We start from the raw sequence: 25346 nt of genomic DNA, 5'->3' as shown, positions 1-25346 counted from the left end.
GCTCTCTGGGCAGTTTTTAATTAATTTCTAAAGAAGGACAGGATTTATCCTCAACAAAAAACTATAGACCAATCTCATTATTAAACAATGACTATAAGATATTTGCAACAATTTTGGCAGAAAGGCTCAAGAAAATATTGCAGGAGTTTGTATATGAGGACCAAAGTGGTTTCTTACCAAGGAGACAGATGAGAGATAATGTAAGAATGGTCTTGAATGTGGTGGAATATTTGGAAAAACACCCAGAAAAACAAGCAGCTCTGATCTTTTTAGATGCAGAGAAGACATTTGATAATCTCAACTGGAAATTTTTAATTAAGAAGAACTGGACTTTGGAGAAAACTTTAGAAGAACTGGACTTTGGAGAAAACTTTATCAAATCGGTGAAATCGGTATATACTGATCAAAAGGCTCAAATAATTATAAATGTGGATTTGACTAACTTTGTGAGATACAAAGAGGAACAAGACAAGGTTGCCCATTGTCACCACTACTGTTTATATTGGTTTTAGAATTATTGAACAGAGATATAAGACAAGATGATAGAATTACAGGAATAAAGATTTAAAAGGAGAAATATAAGCTGAGGGCTTTTGCAGATGGCTTGGTGTTTATGTTGGAAAAACCCTTAAAGGGAACTGAAATTTTAATGAAAAAATTAAAAGAATTTGGAGCAGTGGCAGGGTTCAAAGTTAATAAAGAGAAAACAAAAATTTTAACAAAGAATATGAATGTTCAAGAAAAAAAAAGTTGATGGATAAGACTGGCTTCCAAACTGAAATAAAGTAAAATATCTGGGAGTCCTTTTGACAAATATGAATTGTATGCTTTTTCAAAATAACTACCTTAAAGTGTGGAATGAAATTAAGCAAGACCTATTAAAATGAGAAAAATTTCAACTATCACTTTTGGGAAGAATTGCAAACATCAAAATGAATGTATTGCCTAGAATGTTATTTTTGTTTCAAATGATACCCATTATTACATCGGATTTACCTTTTAAGCAGTGGCAGAGAGATATAATGAAGTTTATATGGTAAGCAAAAAGCCCAAGAGTTAAAATAAAAATTTTACAAGATGCAAAGGAAAGAGGTGGCTTGGGATTACCAGATTTTAAAACCTATTTTTCTGCCTGCTGCTTGATGTGGATGAAGGAATGGGTGATGTTGAAAAATAGAAGACTTTTAGAACTAGAAGGACATGAATTGAGATACGGGTGGCATGATTATTTGTGGAACGATAAAACAAAAGTGAATGTAGATTTTAATAATCACTATAAAAGAAGAGCATAGTAAGAAGCAGAGACATCACCTTGCCGACAAAGGTCCATCTAATCAAAGCTATGGTTTTCCCAGTAGTAATGTATGGCTGTGAGAGCTGGACTATAAGGAAGGCTGAGCGCCGAAGAATTGATGCTTTCGAACTGTGGTGCTGGAGAAGATTCTTACGAGTCCCCTGGACTGCAAGGAGGTCAGATCAGTCAATCCTAAAGGAAATCAACCCTGAGTGCTCATTGGAAGGACAGATACTGAAGCTGAAGCTCAAATATTTTGGCCACCTAATGTGAAGAGAAAACTCCCTGGAAAAGACCCTGATGCTGGGAAAGACTGAAGGCAAAAGGAGCAGGGGACAGCAGAGGATGAGATGGCTAGATAGCATCACCAATGCAATGAATATGAACTTGAGCACGCTGCGGGAGAGAGCTCAGGACAGGAAGGCCTGGCGTGTTATGGTCCATGGGGTCATGAAGAGTCGGACACGACTGAACGACTGAACAAAAAACCAAAAAGGTTCTATCAAAAAATACCACGTTGGATATCTTCACAAGAAGCAATGCATCTGGTGAAGAATTTGATAGCATGCATAAATGGATAAGATATAATGATTTACTGGAACTGTCACAAGGGGAATATTAATTAAAATCAAGGGAAAGCTTATTGGAAGAAGGTCATGTATGTCAGTGGTTTTCATATTTGCAACTTAAAGAAAGGTTTAAAATAGATGAGAAAAATGGTGGATTTGAACAAACAGAATCTGAGTTTGAAACAACACTGTGTACAAATGATGAACACGTTATTGCTAAACTGTATAAATTACTGTATGAGACCGAGGATGAACAAGTAAAAGATTGTATGATAAAATGGGCACAAAATGTTGGTCATAATATATCAATGGAAGAGTGGGAAAGTATGTGGGGAAAAGATTTAAAATTTACTTTATGTACAAATCTTAAAGAGAATTTTTATAAGATGATGTATAGATGTCATATGTCACCGTTTAAATTGTCTGAAATGTATAAAGGTGTTTTGGGAAAATGTTGGAAATGTGAAGATCAAGAGGGAACGTTTTATCATTTATGGTGGACTTGTAAAAAAGCTAAAACATTTTGGAAATGAATACAGTCTTTAGCTCAAGGAATATTAAAGACTACTATAGAATTAAAGCCAGAAACTTTTTTGTTGGGACTAACAGATAAACACATAAAAGAGAAGGGGGAAACCTTCTTTCTCTACAAGACAACCGCTGCAAAGTTATTGTATGCACAAAAGTGGAAGAATGAAATAATACCAACTGTGAGCGAGTGGATCATGAAAATGATGGAGCTGGTAGAGATGGCAAAACTTACTATTATAATTAAAGAAGGATCAACAACTAAATGTATGTTAGTTTGGATAGAATATGTACAAGAAACAAAGAAAAATGATATCTATGTATGTGGATTTTGAACAATATTTTAGTGTATGTGTATTGTGTGTTTATGTTGTTGTTGTGTTGTGTTTTTCTTTTTTAAACAAATAAAAATTATTATACAGAAGTTGATACATTTTGGAGACAGACTGTCTGGACTGCTCAGGCATTAAATAGAGCTCTGAATATACAAGGCGGAGGAGGAGGTGCTTCGTGAGGGGGGGGTGCTTTGCCCCAAGGCACCTCAGTACTGCTCTGACCCACCTTGCATCATTAGGATTTTGCTCCAAATAAGCCCGCTTCGCCTCATTATTCGGGCTTCGTAACGAGGCGGTACACAGCCCTAATAAAAATCCTGGAACGGATCCAATGAGGTTCACCTTAGATAAGTTAATTAGTAATTTGTAACATGAAAGGATGCTGTAAAAGAAGTTCAAAATCCATGACCTTTGATCCGTTATAACAAGAAAAATCAAAACTGAAGAAAAGTGGCAGATCGGTACAAGAACCTCAGAAACCAAGGAGAAGGGACATCAATTCTCACTCCAAAAGGAATTCCATCATGCTTGCTTCGGATAGCCTCTTACCTCTTCTTGTTTTGCTGTCTACCAGTGGGCCGACTGCGCAAGCTACAGAGCGTAAGAAACATTTGGAGTCATTTTAGATGTGATCTAGTTAACAAGATCTCCTTGGAGCAAAAACTGACACCCTGAAGGAAAATCCTTCTCTGGAACCAGACTGATTTTAAAGGAGTTGATTGATTGCAACAGCATAAGTTTTAAAGCAGGGTGCAGAGCCTCTTTCAGTCCAAGGGCCAAATTCCATTTTGGGGAAACTCTTGGGGGCTGCATTCCAGTGGTGACTGGTGCCAAATCAAAAGAGTTGGGGCCAAAAATACCAGCATGTTTTAGCTTACTGTCAGTAAGTAAGCCATAGGAGAGGCATTTCAGCCTTTTAGTGGGGCAGCGGGGAGAGCTGGCAGACTACAAAATTATCAGTCGCTGGGGAATCCTGTGGCCATATGGGGAATCCCAGAAGGTTGGATTGGGGCCTGAGGCAGACCGGATTTGGTCCCTGGGCATGAGATTCTGTAGCGCTAGTTTAAAGGCCACAAGGCCTAGCACCTTACTTTTGAAACATATGGAGGTTGGGAAAGGTTGCTCTACTGGTTGTGTAGCAGAGGGAGTTTTAGGAGGTGCACCTTTTCTCACCAGTCTATGGCAGGGAAACTGAACCTGCTGAAATTCCTTCTTCTGTAACATCACTGTTAAAGGTGAAGGAGCCCTGTTGTTTTCCTTTGCATATGGTCACCCAAGCAAAAAGGAGGAAGATGGACACACGCACATCCGAAAAATAATTTAAACTGGGTCTCAGGCTGCAGGCTGGGAATTTGGAACAGGCTGATTGTTGAAAATGATTGCAGGTGTTACAGTGCAATCAGAACAGGTAAATCTGTATAGGATTGCAGTCTTACACATCTACTTAGTCCTTTACATGCAACCCCATACATGTCTACTCAGAAGTAAGCCCCACTGAGTTCAATGGGACTTACTCCAAGGAAAGTGTGTATAAGACTGCAGCCTTAATATATGTTAACAGCAGCAAAAGTCCTGGGCCTGAAAAAGTTGAAGAGCACGGATGTAGGTGGCAGTTGTTTAGAAATATGGAAGAAACACGGAGTCACAGTGTTTTATGTAATTAAGTGGTTACATAAAACACAGTGGGGCTCACTCACAAGTAATGGTACCTAGAATTGAAGTTCTAATCAGTTGGATTGATCCATTAAAATCCTGTTGATCAACTAAAAAGGTGGGCCCAATTAATGAGGCAGCAGAGGTTGCTGTTTTTTTGTAAAAACAAAAACAAAAAAACCCCAAACCTGAACAAACTGTTAGTTTTAACACAGGTACTTATAGAAACGGCAGATTGCAGATGCATCTTAGAAGAGGTCCTTGCTGTGACACTTTAGGGCATCGCCCAAAAGAAAAGGACACATGCTGTTTTGCTGTGGAATTATTGTTTCTCCTCAAATTCATTCCAATGTAATAGATTGGTTGATTGATTGATTGATCTGTTAATCGACTAGATGAATTCAGTTGGTTGATAGCCCTAGGTCTTACAGCAGATGTCCACTGGGATTCAGTTCTTAAGACCCCAAGAGACACACGCATAAGAATATTATGCTTATGAAATCGCCCCTGGCTCTACCCAGCTGTGTAGTGCTTGGAGGTTGCACCGGGGCTTCGCTCCTGCACTTTTATAGGAGCCAGCTCCCAGCCGGGTCACAGTCTGTTGCTGCTGCAGGGACAGACGCAGTGGGAGAAGGAGAGAGCAGAGTGTCAGGAGTGCCCTAGCGGCCTCTTTCAGTAGACTCCAATAGCCAACTCAAGACACAGACAAAAGGATTCTTTTCAAGGCTTTAATCCTTTTACAACTTAATGACTCTTTCAGATGCTAATCATCAGCAACTAAGCAATGAACAGCAGAGTAGCCTATGCTCCGACTGGGCAGTTGATCCCCGTTTGAAGGAGAGTCACTTGAAGACCCTGAACTTATGGGCTAGGGAGAGATCCTCCCTCTTTCCCTTGGGTCCACAGGAGGCGGCCGTTGCTTGCACGCCAAACGGGTGCTACGCCTCCTTTCCATGCCCTCCATCGCTCGTCGCTCCCTGCATCTGCGTCGAGCGCCTAGCAAGCTCCGTTCCCACACTTTCTCACTACCAGGGTCACTATCTATCTCAGGAATGCCAGCAGAAGGAATCTCTGCCAGCTGCTGTGCCTGTGAGGGATGAGCTGGCTCCTCTCCCACGGATTGCTGATCCTCCTCAGAATCAGAACTGCTCTGGGGTTCTATCGGCTCAGTTTCCACCCTGACACAGAGGAATGGAATGCGGATGACTAGCAGCTGCCTCTCGCCTACAACACAGAGCTGGCCAGACAAAGGGGGCAAGAGAGAGAGCCTGAGGGAGCTATGCAGCCACCTCTCGGCTCCCCCTATTCTCCTCAGCTCTCGGCTTCTCCGCCTTCCACCCGCCGAGCAGCTGCCACGCCTCGCAACTCGACCATTCCCAGCCAGCCCCCCAGCTTCCTGACCCTTTCCCCACCCTACTGCCTATCCCCGCTCTGTGCCTGCATGCCCAGCGCTGCCCTCATTGCCCTGCAGCACCAGCCACCTGTTCAAGGCTGCCGCTGCTGGCCATGGCAGGAGCAGGCGGGGGCAGGGGGGACGCTGCTGCCTCCGCCATTGTCTGTTGCTCATGCTTTCGCATGCTTATGCAATCTCTTCTGCCTTTTCCTTGTCTCCTCCCTCTACTTTCCTTTCTTCTTCCTTCCTCCTGCAAGTGATGCTGACCTCAGTCCTCTGGCCTCTGCCCCCCCCCCCCCGCCTGGGCTTGAGCCTGCCAAGTGAAGGTGAGACTGGGTGGCAGGGAAAGGTGCGTCCTGCCACAGAGCGGGGGTCGAGGGGAGGAATTTGAATTAAATCACGTGTGAAAAAGGGCAGAGGCGGGGGGAGAGGCATGCCAGGCCGCTTAGGCTGCGACACAGGCCGCGCCCCGAGGCCTCCCCAAGGCGCCGCACACGCAACCCGTCCACGTAACCTAATTTTTTGCTGTCGTTATTGTTTTACCTCAGTGTATGAGCCGCTCAGCCCCCGAAAAACGACGCGAGCACGTGAAAGCGGGGCTTCTGCTCTGCTGCATAGTGCTCGGCCAGGGCCGTGCTTATGTGTGGGGTTTGCTGTGTGGCGGAGAGGGATTCTAGTGGGCTTGATGTGCAGACGTTAGCAGGGGAGCATGTGTTAGCACCATGCAGTGAAGAAGTTTCACCTGCTGTCTGTTTGCACATCCAGTTTGTCCTTCAAGGCACAGGAGGGGGCTTGGGGTTTCATCCAACCCCTCTGATTGACAGTAGGATCCTAGCCTTGTTGACTCGGAAGAAAGTCCCAATGTCTTCAATGGAGTTTATGTTGCAGGGAATAGGGCCATGAGTCACTTAACCTGAACTTGAAGGGTAATATGAGTAAGGTGGGAGGCGATCTGTTCTGCCTTTTCCTTGTCTCCTCCCTCTACTTTCCTATCTTCTTCCTTGCAAGTGATGACCTCAGCCAGCTTACCATGAGATGTAAGTTTGTTATTGTCAAGGGCTCCTTGGAGGGCTCTCTCAGTCTAATCCAGTAGCCAAGTCCAGACACAGACAAAGGGATTCTTTTCAAAGCTTTATTCTTCCTTTACAACTTAATAACTCTACAGGTAGCAACTAGATCTGAGCAGCAGCATCCCTATGCCCTAAGTTGGAACAGTTGGTCCCCGTTTGAAAGGCAATTACTGGCAGACCCCTGAATATAAGGACTAGGGAGAATCCCTCCCCTTTTCCCTTGGATCCTCTGGGTGCAACTGTTCTTTGAGTGCGAACCATTTGGCGCCGCACTCTGCGTCTGCGCCGCGCATCCCCCCCAGTCTGCTATCTGTGCTGAGTCACTCCCTGGACTGCTTTCTAAACTAGGAATGTGGGTGGGAGGAATCTCCGTCAGCTGTTGGTCCTGGGAAAAAAGGAGCGTGCTCCTCTCCCGAAGGAGCGACTGCTCTTCCTCAGCATCAGAACTACTCTGGGATTCTATGGGCTCATTGTCCACCCTGACAGTTATATCTCCAGTAAAAGTCTGTTCCTAACCCGTCACTTGAGTGTGTTTTGTCTACATCCATGGCTATTGACGGGGGGCTGATTTGGACTTCAGTTTACTTAATGAGTGTAGTTATGCTTGTAGCCTTGTAGGACAATCCTACTTGTCTATTCAGAAGTAAGTACCATTATGTTCAATGGGATTTACTCCCAAATAAGTGTATAGGATTGCAGCCTTAAAGGAGTTGTGGGTCACCATGGACTAGGTTCCATTTATTTTAATGGGGCATTGCTTAACACCAGGTTGCAATGGCTCTTCATAAAAATAATTAATAATAAATATATGATGATGATGATGATTACATGTTTCTTGAATTAAAAAGGACTAACCTTTTTAGTCCATGCTGGAGGCATTCAAGATGAAGCTGGACAGCCATCTGTCAGGGATGCTTTGACTTGGATTCCTGCACTGAACAGGGGGTTGGACTCGCTGGTTTTATCAGCCCCTTCCAATCCTACTGTTCTATGATTAACCAAATAATATTTTCTAGCAAGTTGCTGGTCATGACTTTGTGTGTGTGTGTTTTCTTTTCAAATGGACCTTTGAATAATGCTGAATTAGGGTGACCAGATACTCCAAACAAAGTGACTGAAAGCTCATTTGTATTGTATAATCTTACAAGGCTGTATATTTTTAGAAGGGGGCATGGCTGTGAGGGGGTGTAGCTGTGACTATCATGAAGGGACCCTGCACTTCTGAATTTGCCACTACACTGCTGGTTCCACCTCTGGGGATCCTCACTGATGCTTAACGTGGCATAATATACAGCTCAACCTTTTCCGTTTACAGCCAGTTGCGCCCATGTTGCTGACTTTGATGATTGTCAAGGTAATTTACCTGATTTCTGCCCCAAAGGGGTTGCCTGTGGTTGTAAAAATCAAAAGCCATTTTGCAGGTAAGTTCATTCATTCATTCATTCACAATATTTGTATACTGCTCTATATCTAAAACAGATGTATTTATTTACCTCTTTATTTTGAGGGTTTGGTGGTGAGCGTGTCTGTATGCCTGGAGGAAAGAAAGAAAATAATTGGACAGGTCTCAGAAGCAACATGGCAAATGTCTTAAACCTAGGGAGCCATCTGGATTGGCAGAGATGTGCTTTGGGCACGGTTCATTAACGTGCTCCTCAAGGAACGATTATGTACCTCCCCTCCAGGAGGACTGGAGTCATTCCTCTTCAAGAGCACGGGAGTCCACGCAACTGGGGGCAAGAGGTGGCCATTCACCCATTCCCGAGGAATAGGGAATGGATTCCAAAGGATGTAGCTAACATGGTGTGGTCTAGAACCACAGGTCAACACACACACACACACCAAACTCTTGGGGACTAGAAGGTAACTCAGCTAGGACAAAGGACAATCTTACAGAAGATAGTAACAGGCTTCAGCAGTGCCAGCTTCTGGTTTCTGAGGGCCTACTCTCAGTGGGCACCCTCCCTCAGTGAGTCCACCTTCTCACCGTCATTGTCACCAGCTGCTTTTGCTCCTCCTCCTTTTTCTCACCATTGCTGCCACTGGCTTGCTGGACAGGCAGAGAGCAGGGAGCAAGCAGGCCGTGGCATCTCCTGCTCCTCGTTTGCACCATCACTGTTGTCTGGGCTAGGCAAAGAGGCAGGTGAACAAGCAGGTTGTAACGGTGAAGAAGAGGAGCAACTCCAGGGGCTCTTTCTTTCTTTCTTTCTTTCTTTCTTTCTTTCTTTCTTCTTTCTTCTTTCTTTATTTCTATACTGCCCAAAAGCCAAAGCTGTCTGGGCGGTTCACAAAAAATAAAATCACGAGTGCAGCATAAAACAATATAAAGTATGAAAACTTAAAACCACAATATAACAGCACAACCACAATAAAACCTAGCAACAATGCAGAGATTAAAAATACGGATTTAAAACACCAAAGCTAAAATACAAGGCGGCCAGAGCACGGAGGAGAGGATCCCCTCTGTGCCCCAGCCGCCCTGTATGGGACATTCACCAGCCTTTGATTTCGTAGGCTGGCAGCTATCCAGATAGGGTTGTGCCCTAAGTGGTAGAAAAGTAATGAACAAGCATGGCTTGTTCTTTCTGATCGATACGGAAACTCAGGCCTTCATCTTGCCCAGCCCCACGCCTGTTTGCAAGGACAGCTTCATCACACGGAGCTTTTATCCTGCGATTGAGATTGCTCCTTCACGGAAGTTTGTGAGCTCTTTACATGACCCTCCTGCACTAAATGCCCTTTGTTCTGTTTTTAAACAGATCGCAAATAATGAGCTATGAAATTACCGTGTTGTGTTCCGCTTCAGTTTCCTCTGTGAAAAGAGTGAAAGAGGCAAGAAGAGAAGCGAGATCAATGAAAGATAATGGAAGACTCCGATATGGGGAGAAGGCGGGGGGGGGGGGAAGCACATGTAAAGGGAGTCAGTGGTGACCCTGCATTTAAAATGGAAGCAGAAAGCCCCATTTTAAATGCAGGATTTTATACTGGTGTAGAAATGCCCTGGGAAGCTAAAATGCCTCGGAGAATAAAAAGGTCTTCATCTGACGCCGGAAGGAGTACAACTTAGGTGCCAGGCAAACCTCTCTAGGGAGCTCATTCCACAGCCAGGGTGCCAGAGCAGAAAAGGCCCTCTTCCTGGTAGCTACCCGCCTCACTTCCTCTGTGGGGGCTCCCGGAGAAGGTCCCCTGAGGATGATCTGAGGGTCCGGGCAGGCACTTATAGGAGGAGTCAATCCTTCACATAACCTGGCCCCAAGCTGTGAAGGGCTTTGAATGTTAATACCAGTACTTTGAATTGGGCCCGGGAATGGACTGGCATCCAGTGCAGCTGGGAAAGTACTGGTGCAATATGCTCTCACTGGCCAGTACCTATTAACAATCTTGCTGCCCTATTTTGGACCAGCTGAAGTTTCTGGACAATTTTCAAAGGCAGCCCCATGTATAACGCATTGCTGTAATCCAGACAAGAGGTTATCAGAGCATGGATAACTGTAGCTGGGCTTTCTCTGTCCAAATAAGGGTGTAGTTGGTATAGCAGCCTAACCTGATAAAAAGTACTTTTATCAGTGGGCCCCTGCTGGGGTGAGAGCCCTTGACAGATGTCCAATCATGACTACCTTTGACGCTGGTCCTAGACTGGAAGATGGCATAGTACTTCTGCCTTTGCATCCTTTCTGCACTTAAAATCAAGCCTCCTGCCACCATCCCAGCTTAATCTGTAACTGGAACAGACCCAGGCTTGAAGTCACAGGTCTGCAGCCAATACATTTAATATGAACCACTTTGGGATTTTAGTGTATTAACGGAGCAAACCTATGGCCACTAGACACTGTCCAAAGGGCCATAGGATTGTTCGGTTTCTGGGAACCGAGGTTGGAGCCAGGGCTGGTGCAGTTCTCGTAGCTGGCACGGTTCTCTCCACACCAGGTAGGTCTCCACGTTGGGGAACAGAGCACAGTGACAGGGAAAAGGGGGCAGTCCAAGGGGCGGGACAGGGAGGGGACCGCAGAAGCTATTTACACAGCTTCCCATTGGGTCTGCATGCCCCTTTCCTCCCCTTCCTTGAAGGCACGCCTAGACAGGCGAAATTGCCCATCTAGGCAAAAATACAAGGCAGCCAGAGCACAGAGGAGAGGATCCCCTCCGTGCCCAGCTGTCCTGTATAGGATATTCACCAGCCTTCGATTTCGGAGGCTGGTGACTATCTAGATAAGACTGCGCCCTAAGTGATAGAAAAGTAATGAACAAGCATGGCTTGTACTCTCTGATCAGTACGGAAACTCAGGCTTTCATCTTGCCCACCCCCATGCCTGTTTGCAAGGACAGCGCCTAGAAGTGGTGCTTAGGATCCAAATGTCAGTTATATTAGGGGTGGGGGATCAATATATACTATTTTAATTTTGGTCTGCTTCCTTCCGTCTGTAGGTGCCCCTCTTACCGAAACCATTGGCAAAATTATTGGTACATGGGCCCCAAGTGTGACCAGCTCTGGAGTACTTTGGACTTGATTGTAGTAACTGTTGTTCCGGCAGTAACGCTCTCTGTGGCAATCATCGTCATGATGCAGTGGGTCAGCTATTGTAAGAGCAAGCCAGGGAATGGGGTAAAACGGAGCAGGTGAGACAGTTCCGGACAGAGGAGAAATTTTCTCTGTGTCACATGAACTTTTAGTTGGGCTGCGATCTGATGTGCACTTGCCAGGTTCCATCCCCAGCCTCTCCAAGTAGGACCGGGAAAGTATCCTGACTGAAATGTCAGAAATGCCCGTCAGTGTAGGTTAGAAAAGTGAGAAACGGAGAGAAACTGAAACGGACAGATTTGTCCATGCCTACATACACTACAGTCATGGGCGTTGGTAGACTGGGGCCTATGGTGCCTGGGCCCCGAATCTATTTGTAGCCCCCAGATCTATTCCCCAGAGACCTCAGTGTCCATTGGTATCAATGGAAGGGTTTTTGCTTACCTTAATTGCCATGCAGGGAGGGATTTTCAAGGGGGACTGCAGCTGGGGAGAGAAGGGTTACCTCTTCCCTGCCCACATGCTGCAACTCCCCCGCCCACAATAATCTCTCCCTGCATGACAATTAAGCTTAAAACAGACTTTTTCCATTGGGTTGGGATGAACTGGGCAGGGTGCAAATTAACTGAAGAATTTTGTTTTATTGAGATGATTTGTATGGGAAGTTAATTAGCTGAATTTGCCTCTTGTGAAATTTAAATAAATCCCAGTGATTATTTCTACATTTGCATATATAGATATAACTCAGCATATGCAAATTTTATGCAGATCTGTGACCTACGGGCCTGGGCCCCAAATCTTTTAAGTGCTTAGGAAGACCCCTGAAGACGGAGCAGAAGATGGCGCAAACTTGTTCTCTTGTTGCTCCAGAGGGCAGGGCTAGAACCAGTGATTAGAAATTGCAGAGAAACAGATTTCAGCTACAAATTAGGGAAAGCACATCCTAACCCTAAGAAATGCTCAACAGTGGAACAGCCTGCATGGTAAAGCGGTGGTCTCTCTCCTTCACTGGAAGCGTTTTAGCCTGGATGGCCATGTGTCAGCAATGTTGTAATTCCATCCTGGGTTGCAGAGCCTACATTGAGCAGGGGGTTAGAATAGGTGACCTCCAAGGTTCCTTCCAGCTCTACGATTCCTTGCACTGGAGGCTGGTGCCTCTGATTTCTGTAGGTCTGTGAATCCATTCTAGGTTTCTTCAGAACCAGCCAGAATGCGAAAGGGGTGATCCAAGGTGCTGGAATTATTTTGGGGATATGGTTCAGTATCTTGGATAGCTCCTTTAGAGTTCTGGCTGGTTCTGACTGAAACCCAGAATGGATTCATAACCCCACCAAAATCAGAGCCACTGGCTTCCGTGATGCTAAGGGCACAACCCTATGAATATTTAGACAGAAACAGCTCCTACAACTCCCAGCATCCCTTCAGCCAGTCATGCTGGCTGAGGCATGCTAGGAATCATAGGACTTTTTTTTCTGTCCAAACATGCATAGGATGGCCCCCTATGTCGCTCACCTATCCCTCCTCACCAGGAGAATACTAAATATCTAAGTGAATACTTTTTTTTTCAAATGACACTTTTTGTCTCTGACATATTTTCAGTACTTGTGCAAGAGAACCAAGACCTCAAGCACAACATAACCCAGAACATTCACTTAAGCTGGCTGGTAAGGCAAGATACGTCTCTCAACCCCAAGGAAGAATGGTAAACAATTACTTTAAGTTATTTCGGTTTTGTTATTATGGCTGTGGATCATTTTCTTTTTCCTAGAAGGGATTTTTAAAGAGATGTTTTGTTTCCACCAGTAGATGGTGGTGTTTAATTTTAGAAATACCCCCAGAGAGAATTCAGAATTGTATGCAGCATGTATATAGCTAGTACCTTCTACTGGTGAAGGCTGATGGCTCCGATTTCAGTGGGGCTGTGAATCCATTCTGGGTTTCGGTCAAAATCAGCCAGAACTCAAAAGGAGCTATCCAAGGTGCTGAACCCTATCCCTAAAATAGGTTCAATTCCTTGGATAGCTCCTTTAGAGTTCTGGCTGATTCTTGACCGAAACCCAGGATGGATTAACAGCCTCACGGAAATCAGAGCCACCAGCCTCCATTGCCTTCCACTGAAAGGGTTCCCCTGCGCCCCACCCATCCTGCAATGGGGAACCCTTTCAGTGGAAGGCAATGGAGGCAATCTCTGGATGTGTGATATATGTAGGATGTCATTAGTTGCCATTACTGACGGTGCCCTGGTATTGTAAGATGGAGGGCGGTATAAAAATATATATAAAAAAAATGAAGTAAAAGTCCATATACATGGCATCTTACGACGTTGCACAGGCAACATAGACACAAGGAATCTCAAGGAATTTACAATCTCAGTTAGCCTAATCCTCAATCAACCACTGCTGCCTGGGTTTGCGTGACATGACAAGCCATGGAGCGCCAGCATGATATAGTGGCAAGAGTGTTGGACTAGGAGCCGGGAGATCCGGGTTCTAGTCCTCACTCAGCCATGGAAGCTAACTGGATGACTTTGGGCCAGTCACAGAATGTCAGCCCAGCCTACCTCACAGGGTTGTTGTTGTGAGGATAAAATGGAGAGAAGGAGGACAGCATAAGCCACCTTGGTTCCTTGCAAGAGGAAAAAAGGCAAGATATAAATGCAATAATAAATACATAAATAAATAAGCTGGCCACCCAGTACGACTCAACAGCCCCTGCGGGTAAATTAAACTACTATGCGCTGTTGGGATGTGCTGACAACCCCATTGTTTTGTTGTTTCTCTTTCTTTTGTATTTGGGTGCTCTAAGGATAATCTCATCTATAAATATTCATAATATTTTTTAAAAAATAACAATAAAACAAAAGTCAGTTGTTTACTTTCCACTCTTGTTTTTTTCTGGTATAGGATGAAAGGGCCACACATCAACATGAATTCTCCAGACCCCCTGCCCAGCACCAGTTTAATGAACAACAGCCACAGCATTTAGGAATTTTCAGGTATGATGTCCTTGGGTCAAACGTTATGCTGGTTCGCTCACAATGGGTTGAATCCAGACTCTGTTAATTGCACTTGGTTCCCATTGACATCAGTGAGAGGAATTTCACATAGCCATGTGCTAACTTTAAACATTGATTGCGATGGGACCCACCCACAGCGAACCTAGATCCACTGCTGGTTACCACGTGCTTTCATTTCAGCAGTATGATTTGTGGTGGTGGTGAGTCATTTTATTGCTGCTGTTGTTAAACCATTGGAGTCAGAAACCCTTGCCGATTTACTGCAAATTGCCCAGAGATCTACCAGCAGATCTAGGTCTGCCTTCTGGCCACAACTGATCTAAAGAACACAACACATTTGGAAAAAGAGGTGGATTTATTTATTATTACATTTATATCCCACTTTTCTCCTTCTTGTAAAGAATCCAGGGTAGCTTCTTTAGAGTTCTGGCTGGTTCCAACTGAAATCCAGAATGGATCCACAGCCCCACCAAAATCAGAGCCATAACCTTCCACTGGATTTTAGTAGAAAAGTAATAAACAAACTTCCTCTTCATTTTATCTTCACAATAATGGTGTGAGATAGGTTAGGCTGAGAAACAGTGACTGGTCCAGAGTCACCCAGTGAGCTTCATGGCGGAGTGGGAGTAGAACCCAGATCGCTGGAGTCTCAGTCCAACACTCTAGCCACTACACCACACTGGGAATAGTGCAGGTAGATGAGGAAGGAGGAAAACAAGAAAATTGAGGCACCAGCTCTTAAAGTTACCAAGCTCTTCTAATGACCAGATTGAATAGGAACAGTTTGGGGAGAAGAGGAACCAAAGGGAGTGGGTCTCTCAGCTGAGCTGATGGGAGAGGCCCACCACTCTTGTCTCCCTCCATTCCAGCCAGGTAGAATGTCCTCTGCTAAACTGCTGCCAAAACCCAGGCCTCTGACTTTGACTCAATGCATACAATAAGTTATGATCAGGATTATATCTATATCCATCTGTCAGCGGGTAACCATGTCTGTCTCACAAAGGCGACAAAATTGTATGGCACCTTAAAGGTCTAATGTACCATATTATGCTATATTAATGTACCATATTATTAATAATAAACCTATTAGTCTTGGGGCAAAATGTTTATCTGTCTGTACCAGGGGTCGGCAAACCAGTGCCTACGGGTATCATAGTGCCCGCCAGTCCCCCTTTGTTCCACCCCACTCACCCCCACCCCCACTTCTGCCTCCTGCCGAGTTTGTCAGCTAGGATGCAGGAAGTCGGCGGATTGGGATACTTATCGTCTGATCTTCTGACTTCCTGTTTATCCGAGGCCAGACCTACCACCTGATCTGCTGACTTTCTGCTTCCATGTTGCTAAAGTGAGCGCAATGGGAGACAGAAGCTGTGTTGGGGAAAGGAAACCCTGAGTGGGAAAGGGGGGAGGAGGAGGAGGAAGGAAGCCAAGAAAAATCCTAGAAGGGGGGGACAGAAAATGTGCCTGTGGTCCTCCAAAAAATGTAAGATGTGCTTGTGGCCCAGAAAGGAAGGCATATGCCCACAACCCTGAAAAAAATGGACATGCATGCTCATGGGCTGGAAAAGGTTGCCTACCCCTGGTCTGTACTACATAACAGAGGTGGACAACTTATCTAGGGATGTATGAAACTCACCTTTTCACGGAATCTTTCGCGGTCGGGGGGGAGTCGCTCAGCCCTCCCCGCGGAATCCTCAACGGAGGGGAGGCGATCCGGTCCTCCCCCCCTGGAATCCTCGATGGCCAGCTCCGGGCCGTCCGCAGCCGGATTTCCGGCTGCGGACGGGCTGCTGCAGCTGCCATTTGCGTCCACCCAGGCAGCCATGATAGGCTATGTAAGAATTTACATAGCCTATCACGGCTAACCGCACCCCCCCAAAAAAACCAAAAACACCCAACGTACGCAAATGGCAGCGGCTACGGCAGCCACCATTTGCGTTCCCTATTTTTCACTGATTTATCTTACGTAAATATTTACATAAGATAAAACGGTGAAAAAAAGGGGAACACAAATAGCGTAGTGGGCACTATTTGCGTTCCTTTTCCCCCCGTTCTAGCCTACGTAAATATTTACGTAGGCTAGAATAGCGAAAAATAAAGGAATGCAAATAGCACCCACTACGCTATTTGCGTTCCCCTTTTTTTCGCCATTTTATCTTACGTAAATATTTACGTAAGATAAATTGGCAAAAAATAGGGAACGCAAATGGCGGCCGCTGTAGCTGCCATTTACATATGCTGGGTGGTTTTTTGGGGAGGGGGTTGGCCATGATAGGCTACGTAAATTCTTATGTAGCCTATCACGGCTGCAAGGACAGCAATGGCGGAGGCAGCAGCCCAGCCACGGCCGGCCAGGAGACCAGCTGCCACCGCCGCCGCCACCACCGCATCCGCCCCAGGTAAGTGCCATCCCATGGGGATTCCGCGGGGGGGGGGGCAGAAGGCCGTTCCGCCATGGATTTCAGGGGGCCGAATGCACTGGCATTCGGCCTCACTGAAATCCGTGGCGGAATTCTCTGCCATCCCCACTTATGGCCCTCCAGATGTTTTGACCTACAAGTCCCGTCAGCCCTCACCATGGATTATTCTGGTTAGGGCTGTTGGGAGTTGTAGGCCAAAACATCTGGAGAGCTACAAATTGCCTACCCCTTCTACAGACACTCTAGAAGATATTTATAAAGTGTTTAATTTTGTTACGATAGCTATATGCCACAGCAACCATCAAGCAGAGCTGCTCCTATAGAAGATTATGCTTTTGTGGGCCAAAGTCGATCTCAAGTCGGCCGGCTTGGCTCTTGGGAGATTCCTGACGTGGATTACGAGGAAATAAACCCATTTCCATCGATGCCCATGCGGCAGTTTTCGGTATGTACAAATGACTTCAATTATACATGAGAGGGAATATTTTCTTATTTTTTAAAAACCCTACAGGGTGGGATTCTGATTGCCTCACGTGCAATCAGAAGGCACCTCTGTCGAACTTCAAAACAAAAAGCTGGGTTCTCCTTGAGTTTTCCAAAGCAGTGTAAAAACAGAGAGCCTGGCAGAGAAACTAGCTTCTGACTTGATGTCAAACTGGAGGGGGGGGGGGGGACATGTACTCTCAGGATGAATTATGAACTGCCCTCTAACTGAAAAATGATCCTTTTAAAACAGAGGTACAGAACGTCTTTCAGTCCAAGGACCTACTTCCATTTCAGAGCAGCTCTCGGGGTGGTGGTGGGGGAACGGACACAATGACTTTCCAGTGGTGGGCGGAGCTGAAAGCAAAAGCAGCAGGGCCAGATAGTCCAAAAAGACTAGCACATTGTAGCTTAAAGCTCTTAATCCCTGTAACCAAGCCTTAGGAGAGGCATTTCGACCTTTTAAAATGGGGGGAAAAACTGCACAAAAGCTAGGAACCCTCCAAATGATTGGTGGTTGGGGGGAAATGATGGGGTCAGGGAAAGGAGGCGTGGCCACTTGGGAAACCCCAGAGGGCCGTATTGGGACACCCTAGGCCTCAGCTTCTCCAGCCCTGTTTTAAAACCATGATTTTGGGGCAGATTTTCCCCTCCCAGGATCAATAGAGGAGCAGTGGGATGTAGATGATGAGGGTGTTTTGGTTAACCGCCAAAGATGTCTAGTGCAAAAGTGCAGAGCGCAGAAGGAAGGTCAAAGGCATACTCTGGGTATAGGTCTCTAACTCCGATGATTGTTAATACCTTTACTGCTGGTGGCAGTGCCTTGGGCTGGGAACTTTTCTTTCCTGAATGCTCAATTAAATGGATGTGCTTTGGATGGCTTGATTGAATTAGGAGCCCGACAAAGAGCTAGGCATTTGCAGGAGATCTCACACCCCTTGTGTAGAGCAATAGTCATGGCAGGGATCTAAGTTAATGGAGGACAGCCATAGTATGCCCGCTGCTTTCTTGTCCTCGTTTCCCTCAGCCTCTTCTTAGTCACTTTCCCATTCAAAATGGAGATTTTTGGAGTCAAGATGCTAGGGAGGTCAATCAAAATGGCAGCGAGACTTAGCATCTTGGGAACACTACCCATGATATTTATTTATTTATTTACAACTATCTATCTATCTATATGGCTGCACGTCTAAACAGATTGCAGAGCAGTGAACAATAAAAGATAAAATAAAACACCGTATTAAAATTTTGTTATTTTTAAAAAACAGAATACCAGTAACCATGGCTGGTTAGTCAAGGAAGAGTTCCTGTAATAAAGGTCTTTTCAGGGGGCCCCAAAACAACAAAGTGTTGGTGCCTGCCTTACCTCCAGAGGCAGGGAGTTCCATAGAAAGGAGGCCACCACACTGAAGGCTCTTCTCCGGGTGGACTCCAGTCGGGCCATAGGTCCATATAGAACCACCAGGAGTGTGCCCTCTGATGACCTCAGTGACTGGGCAGATTGATAAGGCGCTCTCTCAGGTAGGGATGTCAGAGAATTCGGCCATGGATCTCGGTGAGGCCGAATGCCAGTGCATTCGGCCCCCCAAACTCCATGGCGGAACGGCCTGCCACCCCCCCGCGGATCCCCCCTGGGATGAGACTTACCTGGGGCGGATGTTCCGGACGGCAGCGGCTCCAGCGGTGGTTTCAGCGGCGGCGGTTGGTCTTCCGACTGGCTGCTGCCGCCACCGCCGCCATTTGCGTTCCTTATTTTTGGCTGTCTTAGTCTATGTAAATATTTACGTAGACTAAGACAGCGAAAATAAGGGGGAACACAAATAGCATAGCGGACGCTATTTGCGTTCCCCTTTCTTGTCTTCGTCTACGTAAATATTTACGTAGACAAAGACGGCCAAAAATAAGGAACGCAAATGGCGGCGGCTGTAGCCGCCGCCATTTGCGTACACGTTTTTTGTTTTGTTTTAACCCAGACGTGATAGGCTACGTAAGTCTTTACGTAGCCTATCATGGCTGAATTCAGGGATACAAATGGCGGCGGCTACGGCCGCTGCCATTTGCATCCCTGCTAGCCAGCGGCCGGATGTCCAGCCGCTGGTGGAGCCGGCCGGCGGCTCCGCGGAATCCCCGCAGAGTGGAGCTGGCTGGCCAGGATTCTGGGGGGAGGCGCTCTGCGCCTCCCCCCTCAGCGAGGATTCCAGGGGGAGGGACGGAGCGCCTCCCCCCCCCCAGCGGAACCTGGCAGAGCCAGGTAAGCAGGGTTTTGTACATCCCTACTCTCAGGTATCCTGGTCCCAAGTTGTTTAGGATTTTATACACTAGTTCCAAAACCTTAAACCTGGCCTGGCAGACATTTGCATTGGGAAGCTGGAAATCAAGCACACTTGAAGCCTTCTTGTATCTGTTCATAGATTTAGGGAGCACTCCTATGCATGTTTAGCCAGAGAAGTCCTGCAACTCCCAACATTCCCCAGCCAGGGAGTTGTAGGACTTTTTTCTGTTGAAACATGCATAGGATTGCACCTTTCCTATATATTTTTTCTCAGTTAAAGCCAGTCTCTAGAGCCAGATAGGAAGGAAAGGAAGAATCCATGTTTTCTCTTCTCCTTGGGAAGGGACCATAGCTCTGTGATACAGCACATGCAGAAGATCCCAGGTTCAATCCCTGGCATTTCCCTAGGTTTTTCTTTTTCTAAAAGGATCAGGTAGAAAGTAATGGCAAAGGCCTCAGCCTGAGACCCATGAAGCCACTGCCAGTCAGAGTACCCTGTACTGAGCTCAATGGAGAGAATAGTCTGACCTGATATAAGGCATCTTCCTATGTTTGTCCAAAGGGAAACTGATGCTGGAAATGCCGACTTGAACTTCTCACTTGTTAAGGGAAAGGGAACAACTGAATGTGTCATGCCTCAAGGAAAAATGTATGCATATATTCTTCATTATAATGATTTCCATCCTGTCTTTCAGGATAGAAATCCTTCCAAGGCAGCTTACGAGTAACAGAAAAATACACTGATGAAAATCAGAATAAACAATACCAAAATAGAACACATCACCAGGATCATTCCCACAGGGCAGCTGGTGGTAAATGGCCCTATGGAGAGAGGGGACAGTTGAGCTGGAAGAGGAAAAGGCTCCTTTTCCCCTCACCTACCCCCTTTTTCCTGGAATCCTTCCCAGAGGGCAGCTGGTGGTCAAAGGCCCATGGGGAGGCAGTCCAGCTGGAGCAGGCACTCATGTCTTTTGCACCTGCCCCCCTCGCTCGCTCTCTTCTAATCCTTCCCATGAATTAGCCTATTTTCAACTTACTCTTCCTTTACAGAAATCAGGTGCATCAGCGTTTCCTAGGACAGATGAGAATAGCCCCTACAGAATTGGGCGCCCCCGGAATATATACACTTAGAAGCTTCCAACAAATATGGAAAATGCACAAAATGGCAACGTTGACGGTTCTTCTGTGTAAATCTTCCACTGCTCCTCTCCAGTTTTCTTTAAAAAGACTTGATTGTAAGCGGTACTCAATGCCCGCATACCTATCAAGATGCGGCAAATGGTCCAACAGCACACACATTAAGATGAGAAATGCAGTAAAGCCATGCCCTCCTTTTCTTGGTAAAATACTGAACAGGTATCTAGTCATGCAGCTCCAATCTTTGATAACCCTTCTCTTTTCAGTTTGAACCATCTGTCATTACCACAAGTTATGAAGGAGGCAAGAAATAATGAAAGGGGTCTAGAGCAGTGTTAGTCAAATGATGGTGCTGGCCAACCCACTGCCTGAACTGCCCCAGTGGTCCACATGTCCTGGGTCAGGAAAGGTCCACAGCTCACTAGCAGAGCACATACTTTGCATGTAGAAGGTCCCAGGTTCAGTCTCCAACATCACCAGCGAAAAGGTTCAGGTAGCCAGTGATGGGAGAACCACTGCCAGTCAAGGCAGATATTACTAGTCTAGATGGACAAATAGTCTGATTTCATATGCTGCAGCTTCCTACATCTGACTTGGTTGCTATGAAACTTTGTTTCCTTAAGATGCTGCGTGTGGTAAAAGTCTGTAGCCTGTCAGCTGACTATCTAGACCATTTATTCCCCAACCTGGTGGCCTCCAGATGTGTTGGGCTACAGCTCCCATAATTCTCAGCCAGCATGGCCAGTGGTCTTGATCTATTATGCTATTTAAAAAGCATTGTGATGTGCCAGATCTCTGAAAAGACTTTGACTATTCACTGAAGAGGGCTTTGGCTATTGGACATTATAGAAAGGTAGTAAGCAAACGAATGCACCAATCTACCCCCTATACAATGCCTACTGTATTCTAAATTCCACTGGGGGTGTTTTTTTCTAGTAAATAATGTGTATCCAGCAGATTCAACTTGTACTCTTTCCTCTTTCAAAATGCCAGTGAAATTGAGAGAAAAACACCTAATCACAGGTAGTGGTCCTTAAGGCATTTTCAAAATGTTATGATGGTTTCCCAAGACAGGAGTCATTTTCTGTTAACTTTTCCTGAACGAAATTCATGCCCACAAGCTTTACTTTTGCCTTTGTTTTGAAAAGCTAGTTTTGGGGTTTGATAATAATAAATAATACTGTTAAGTAACAGATGCTACGAATGCAAATTGTTAAGACTTCAAAAGATTGTTGAACAATGGTTTGAAGATGTCTATGTCCAAGCCATGCTCTTCGTAAGACCTATGTTAACAGTATCATGCTCTTAGTGAATTTTAGAAAATCAGCAATGACAAATCCAGACTGAAAATTAAAACGTTGACGTTTCCTTTGTTCAACTGTTATGCCTCTTTAACTCAAAAGAGTTGTAGTTCTAAAGATGACAGTCTTAAGGCCGGTCTTTCTAGATGTGCATCCTTACCATAAAACTGATCAAGAATCCTATTGTTCAGCCCAAAGAGATCCATGCTTTGCAAGTATTCCCGTTGAACGCGAGTCGTGGTCTGCTTTACACTCCCTGCAGGTTGGCCCAGAATGTGCTGGACACAATATACTGCTTGTCCTCATTTCTGGTTGTATGGATACAAACCAAAGCAGTAAGTAATGGATTCAAGGATTCCTAATATTAGTTTCCTGCTGTTTGGGGGCACATTTTCATCTCCCCCTGCCTCCTAAAAAGTGATAAATGAGTGTTAGCAATCAAGTGTGAGCAAAGCTGAAACCCTGTGAAGCGATGTTTGTGAATTTTTGTTTTCTCACTGCAATTTTGTTTTCTCACTGTTTTGGAACTGTGGTAGAGGAGAACTGCATTGTACAGTGGTAACTTTCTCTCTTTGCATCTTCTCTTGTATGCTTGGTGTCTAGACTTATAGCCTGATCACAGCTGCCCCCTGTGTGTTCAACAGCTGCATGGCAGGCAGAAATAAAACAGATACAGCAATGAAGAAATTACTGTTTCTTGTTATCATCCCATGACTATAATATACAACCACCTCCTTGGAGAGGGAGCACTTTGCTAATCCTTCTAGATCTTATGAATGTCTTTGAGAAAACAAATAGAAAAATTCACTATGGTTGTGTAAAAGCTGAAGCACGGAAACACATTTTTTAAAAAGGAATTAAAAAAAATATGAGTGCGTGTTTTTTGGCAGCCCTTGGAAAGCGACTTAAAAATAAAACCCAACCAGACTGTCTATTCAGCCTTGGTTCGATAGAACAGTATTTTCAAATGTGTGCAGTAATAAGTTCAGAAGGATATTAACAGCATAATTCTGTAGGTCTTCACTCAAAGCCTCATTGAGCTCAATGGAACTTACTCCTTAGTAAGTGTATTTAGAATTGCAGCCTAAGATACCCTCTTCAGTATGATTAGTTGTTATTCTCTAATCATTGGAGATCAATTCCCAAGTGAAGACGGAGCTTTACGGTGCTATTTTTAAGCTTGTCTACTCAGAAGCGCCGTTGAGTTTAATGGGACTTAACTCCTTGGTAAGCGTAACTCTTATGGGTCCCCTGGACTGCAAGGAGGTCAAATCAGTCCATCCTAAAGGAAATCAACCCTGAGTGCTCATTGGAAGGACAGATCCTGAAGCTGAAGCTCAAATATTTTGGCCACCTAATGCAAAGAGAAAACTCTGGAAAAGACTCTGATGCTGGGAAAGACTGAAGGCAAAAGGAGAAGGGGACGGCAGAGGATGAGATGGCTGGATAGCATCACTGATGCAATGAATATGGACTTGAGCACGCTCCGGGAGAGAGTGCAGGGCAGGAAGGCCTGGTGTGCTACGGTCCATGGGGTCACGAAGAGTCGGACACGACTGAACAACAACAACAAAAGCGTAACTGTGTATAATTGCAGCCTTGATTTTATTTTATGGTAACAGCAAGAACAACACACACCAAGTCCTGTATGTAACGGTCCTATAATATATGAAGGGCTATTAGATTATAGTTAGAATGGCCGCGGTTGGTTAGTGGTTAAGATGCTGAACTGCAGACTGGAAGGTCGGCAGGTCAACAGTTCGAGACCCGAGTGTTGCGTGGGAGTGAGCTCCCGTCTTCAGTCCCAGCTCCTGCCAACCTAGCAGTTCAAAAGCAAGGAATTGCAAGTAGATAAATAGGCACCGCCTCGGCGGGAAAGGTAACAGCGCTCCGTGCACCTCGGTGTTCAGTCACGCCGGCCACATGACCACGGAAGCGTCTTCGGACAGCGCCGGCTGTTCGGCTTAGAAATGGGGATGAGCACCGCACCCTAGAGTCGGACACGACTGGCTGAGGACACCTTTACCTTTTATTAGATTATAGGGATGTTTAAAAAACGCACTCCCCCCACCCCAAAAAAAATCACCAGTCACACATGAGTAAAATAAAACTACTCCGTCCAGCTGTGCTTAAAAGTAAGCGGATGCCCTTTGTTGCATTTTGCAACAATTTGATGCATTCTGACAATCCATCCTTGTTTATTTCAAGGGCATTGAAATGTCTGTAACTTATTGAGATTGTGTTTTTGAAGAAAAGCCCCGTCGTCCCCTTAAAAACGGTATCAGAAGAACAGGAACAAAAGACAGTGCTCAGGTATTATTCCGGGGTTTAGTCAGACCACATTAACACTCGATGTCTCGACAGCATAGCCAGAGAAACGCACCATCAAGCCCCTCATTGTTGCAATTATTAGGTTCTCGTCGCCCTCCCTCCCCCCCGTTTCCTCCCCCCGCGCCGCAGTCCATCCAAGGCGCCTTCCCGCTGCTTTTGTTTGCTCGGTCTCAACCTCTCCCCTGATGGCAAAGGAGTGTGGGCAAGAGCCAGCTTCACTCGCTTTCGCTACGCATGCTCGAGGACCGCAGTGGAGATGGAAGAAGGGGGGGGTGGGCCCCGCTGGAAGAGAAGGGGGGTCGCGCGCGCGGGAGAGCGGCTGCCGTCTGCGCCTGAATGACGTGTTGCAGCAACGGCCGGTCGCGAGGCGGCTGGTGGGGGAGGGGGGAGAAAGGGAGGAGGAGGAGGAGGGGGAGGGGGGCGAGTGTGTGAGGGAATGAGCAGGCCGCGCGCGCTCTCGCCCGCCTGCCGTTTCCTAGCCCTAGCCTGTGATTGGTGCAGGCCTCGGACCTGGCGGACCCCGAATGCCAGGCCCCGAAAAGCGGCAGCCGAGGCGGCCGAGTCCTCCGGCCTCCGCCCCCCCGCCCGGGCTCGAGCCCGCCGAGCGAAGGTGAGACGGGGTGGCGGGGAAAGGCGCGTCCCGCCGCGGAGCGGGGGGCGAGGGGAGGAATTTGAACTGGATCGCGCACGGAGGAGGGCGGAGGCGGCGGGAGAGGCGCGCCAGGCCGCTTAGGCCGCGGCGCAGGCCGCGCCCCGAGGCCTACCCCGGGCGCCGCGGGCCGCCCACGCAGCCCGGCCGTGCGACCCCGTTCTTCGCCGCCGTTGCCGTTTTACCTCAGCGCAGGAGCCGCCCGGACCCCGGCGGGCGACGCGGGCGCGCGGAAGCGGGGCTTCTGCTCTGCCGCATAGCGCTCGGCCGGGGCTGTGGCCGGGCCCGGGAGGCGGGCGGAAAATGGCGGAAAGCAAAATGGCGGCAGCCTGGAGGCGCAGCCCGGCGGCGGCGGCGGCCTCCCCCCGCGATTAATCCC

General features: G+C 46.5%; 2 protein-coding genes across 8 annotated transcripts in view; both read left to right on the top strand.

Annotated features, from left to right (window-relative positions):
* The first annotated feature begins 3153 nt into the window (after nucleotides 1–3153).
* On the top strand, nucleotides 3154–24189 carry LOC146338547 (uncharacterized). 2 transcript variants are annotated; one of them, XM_084814025.1, is made up of 7 exons: nucleotides 3154–3326; nucleotides 8158–8263; nucleotides 11268–11459; nucleotides 12961–13063; nucleotides 14265–14356; nucleotides 17080–17242; nucleotides 20600–24189. In XM_084814025.1, exons 1-7 carry the CDS (start codon nucleotides 3251–3253, stop codon nucleotides 20678–20680), a joined length of 813 nt encoding a protein of 270 aa, XP_084670151.1. In that variant the 5' UTR covers nucleotides 3154–3250; the 3' UTR covers nucleotides 20681–24189. The 2 variants fall into 2 exon arrangements, with proteins under 2 accessions (XP_084670151.1, XP_084670152.1); XM_084814026.1 differs by lacking the exon at nucleotides 3154–3326 and adding an exon at nucleotides 5563–6098.
* The window catches only part of ZNF711 (ZFX family zinc finger ZNF711), a 30954-nt gene continuing 26327 nt past the window's right edge, over nucleotides 20720–25346 (top strand). For all 6 annotated transcript variants that reach the window (XM_084814023.1, XM_084814024.1, XM_084814019.1 and 3 more), the window contains exon 1: nucleotides 20720–24928. The gene's annotated coding sequence lies outside the window, so the exon portion shown is untranslated. The remainder of the gene's footprint in view (nucleotides 24929–25346) is intronic.

This window comes from Heloderma suspectum, chromosome 9, assembly GCF_057233095.1.
Source record: "Heloderma suspectum isolate Gila_16-S chromosome 9, 16-S_ref, whole genome shotgun sequence".
NCBI lineage: Eukaryota > Metazoa > Chordata > Lepidosauria > Squamata > Helodermatidae > Heloderma > Heloderma suspectum.
The sequence above is the reverse complement of the archived record's forward strand: the minus strand, read 5'-3'. Positions and strand labels throughout refer to the sequence as shown.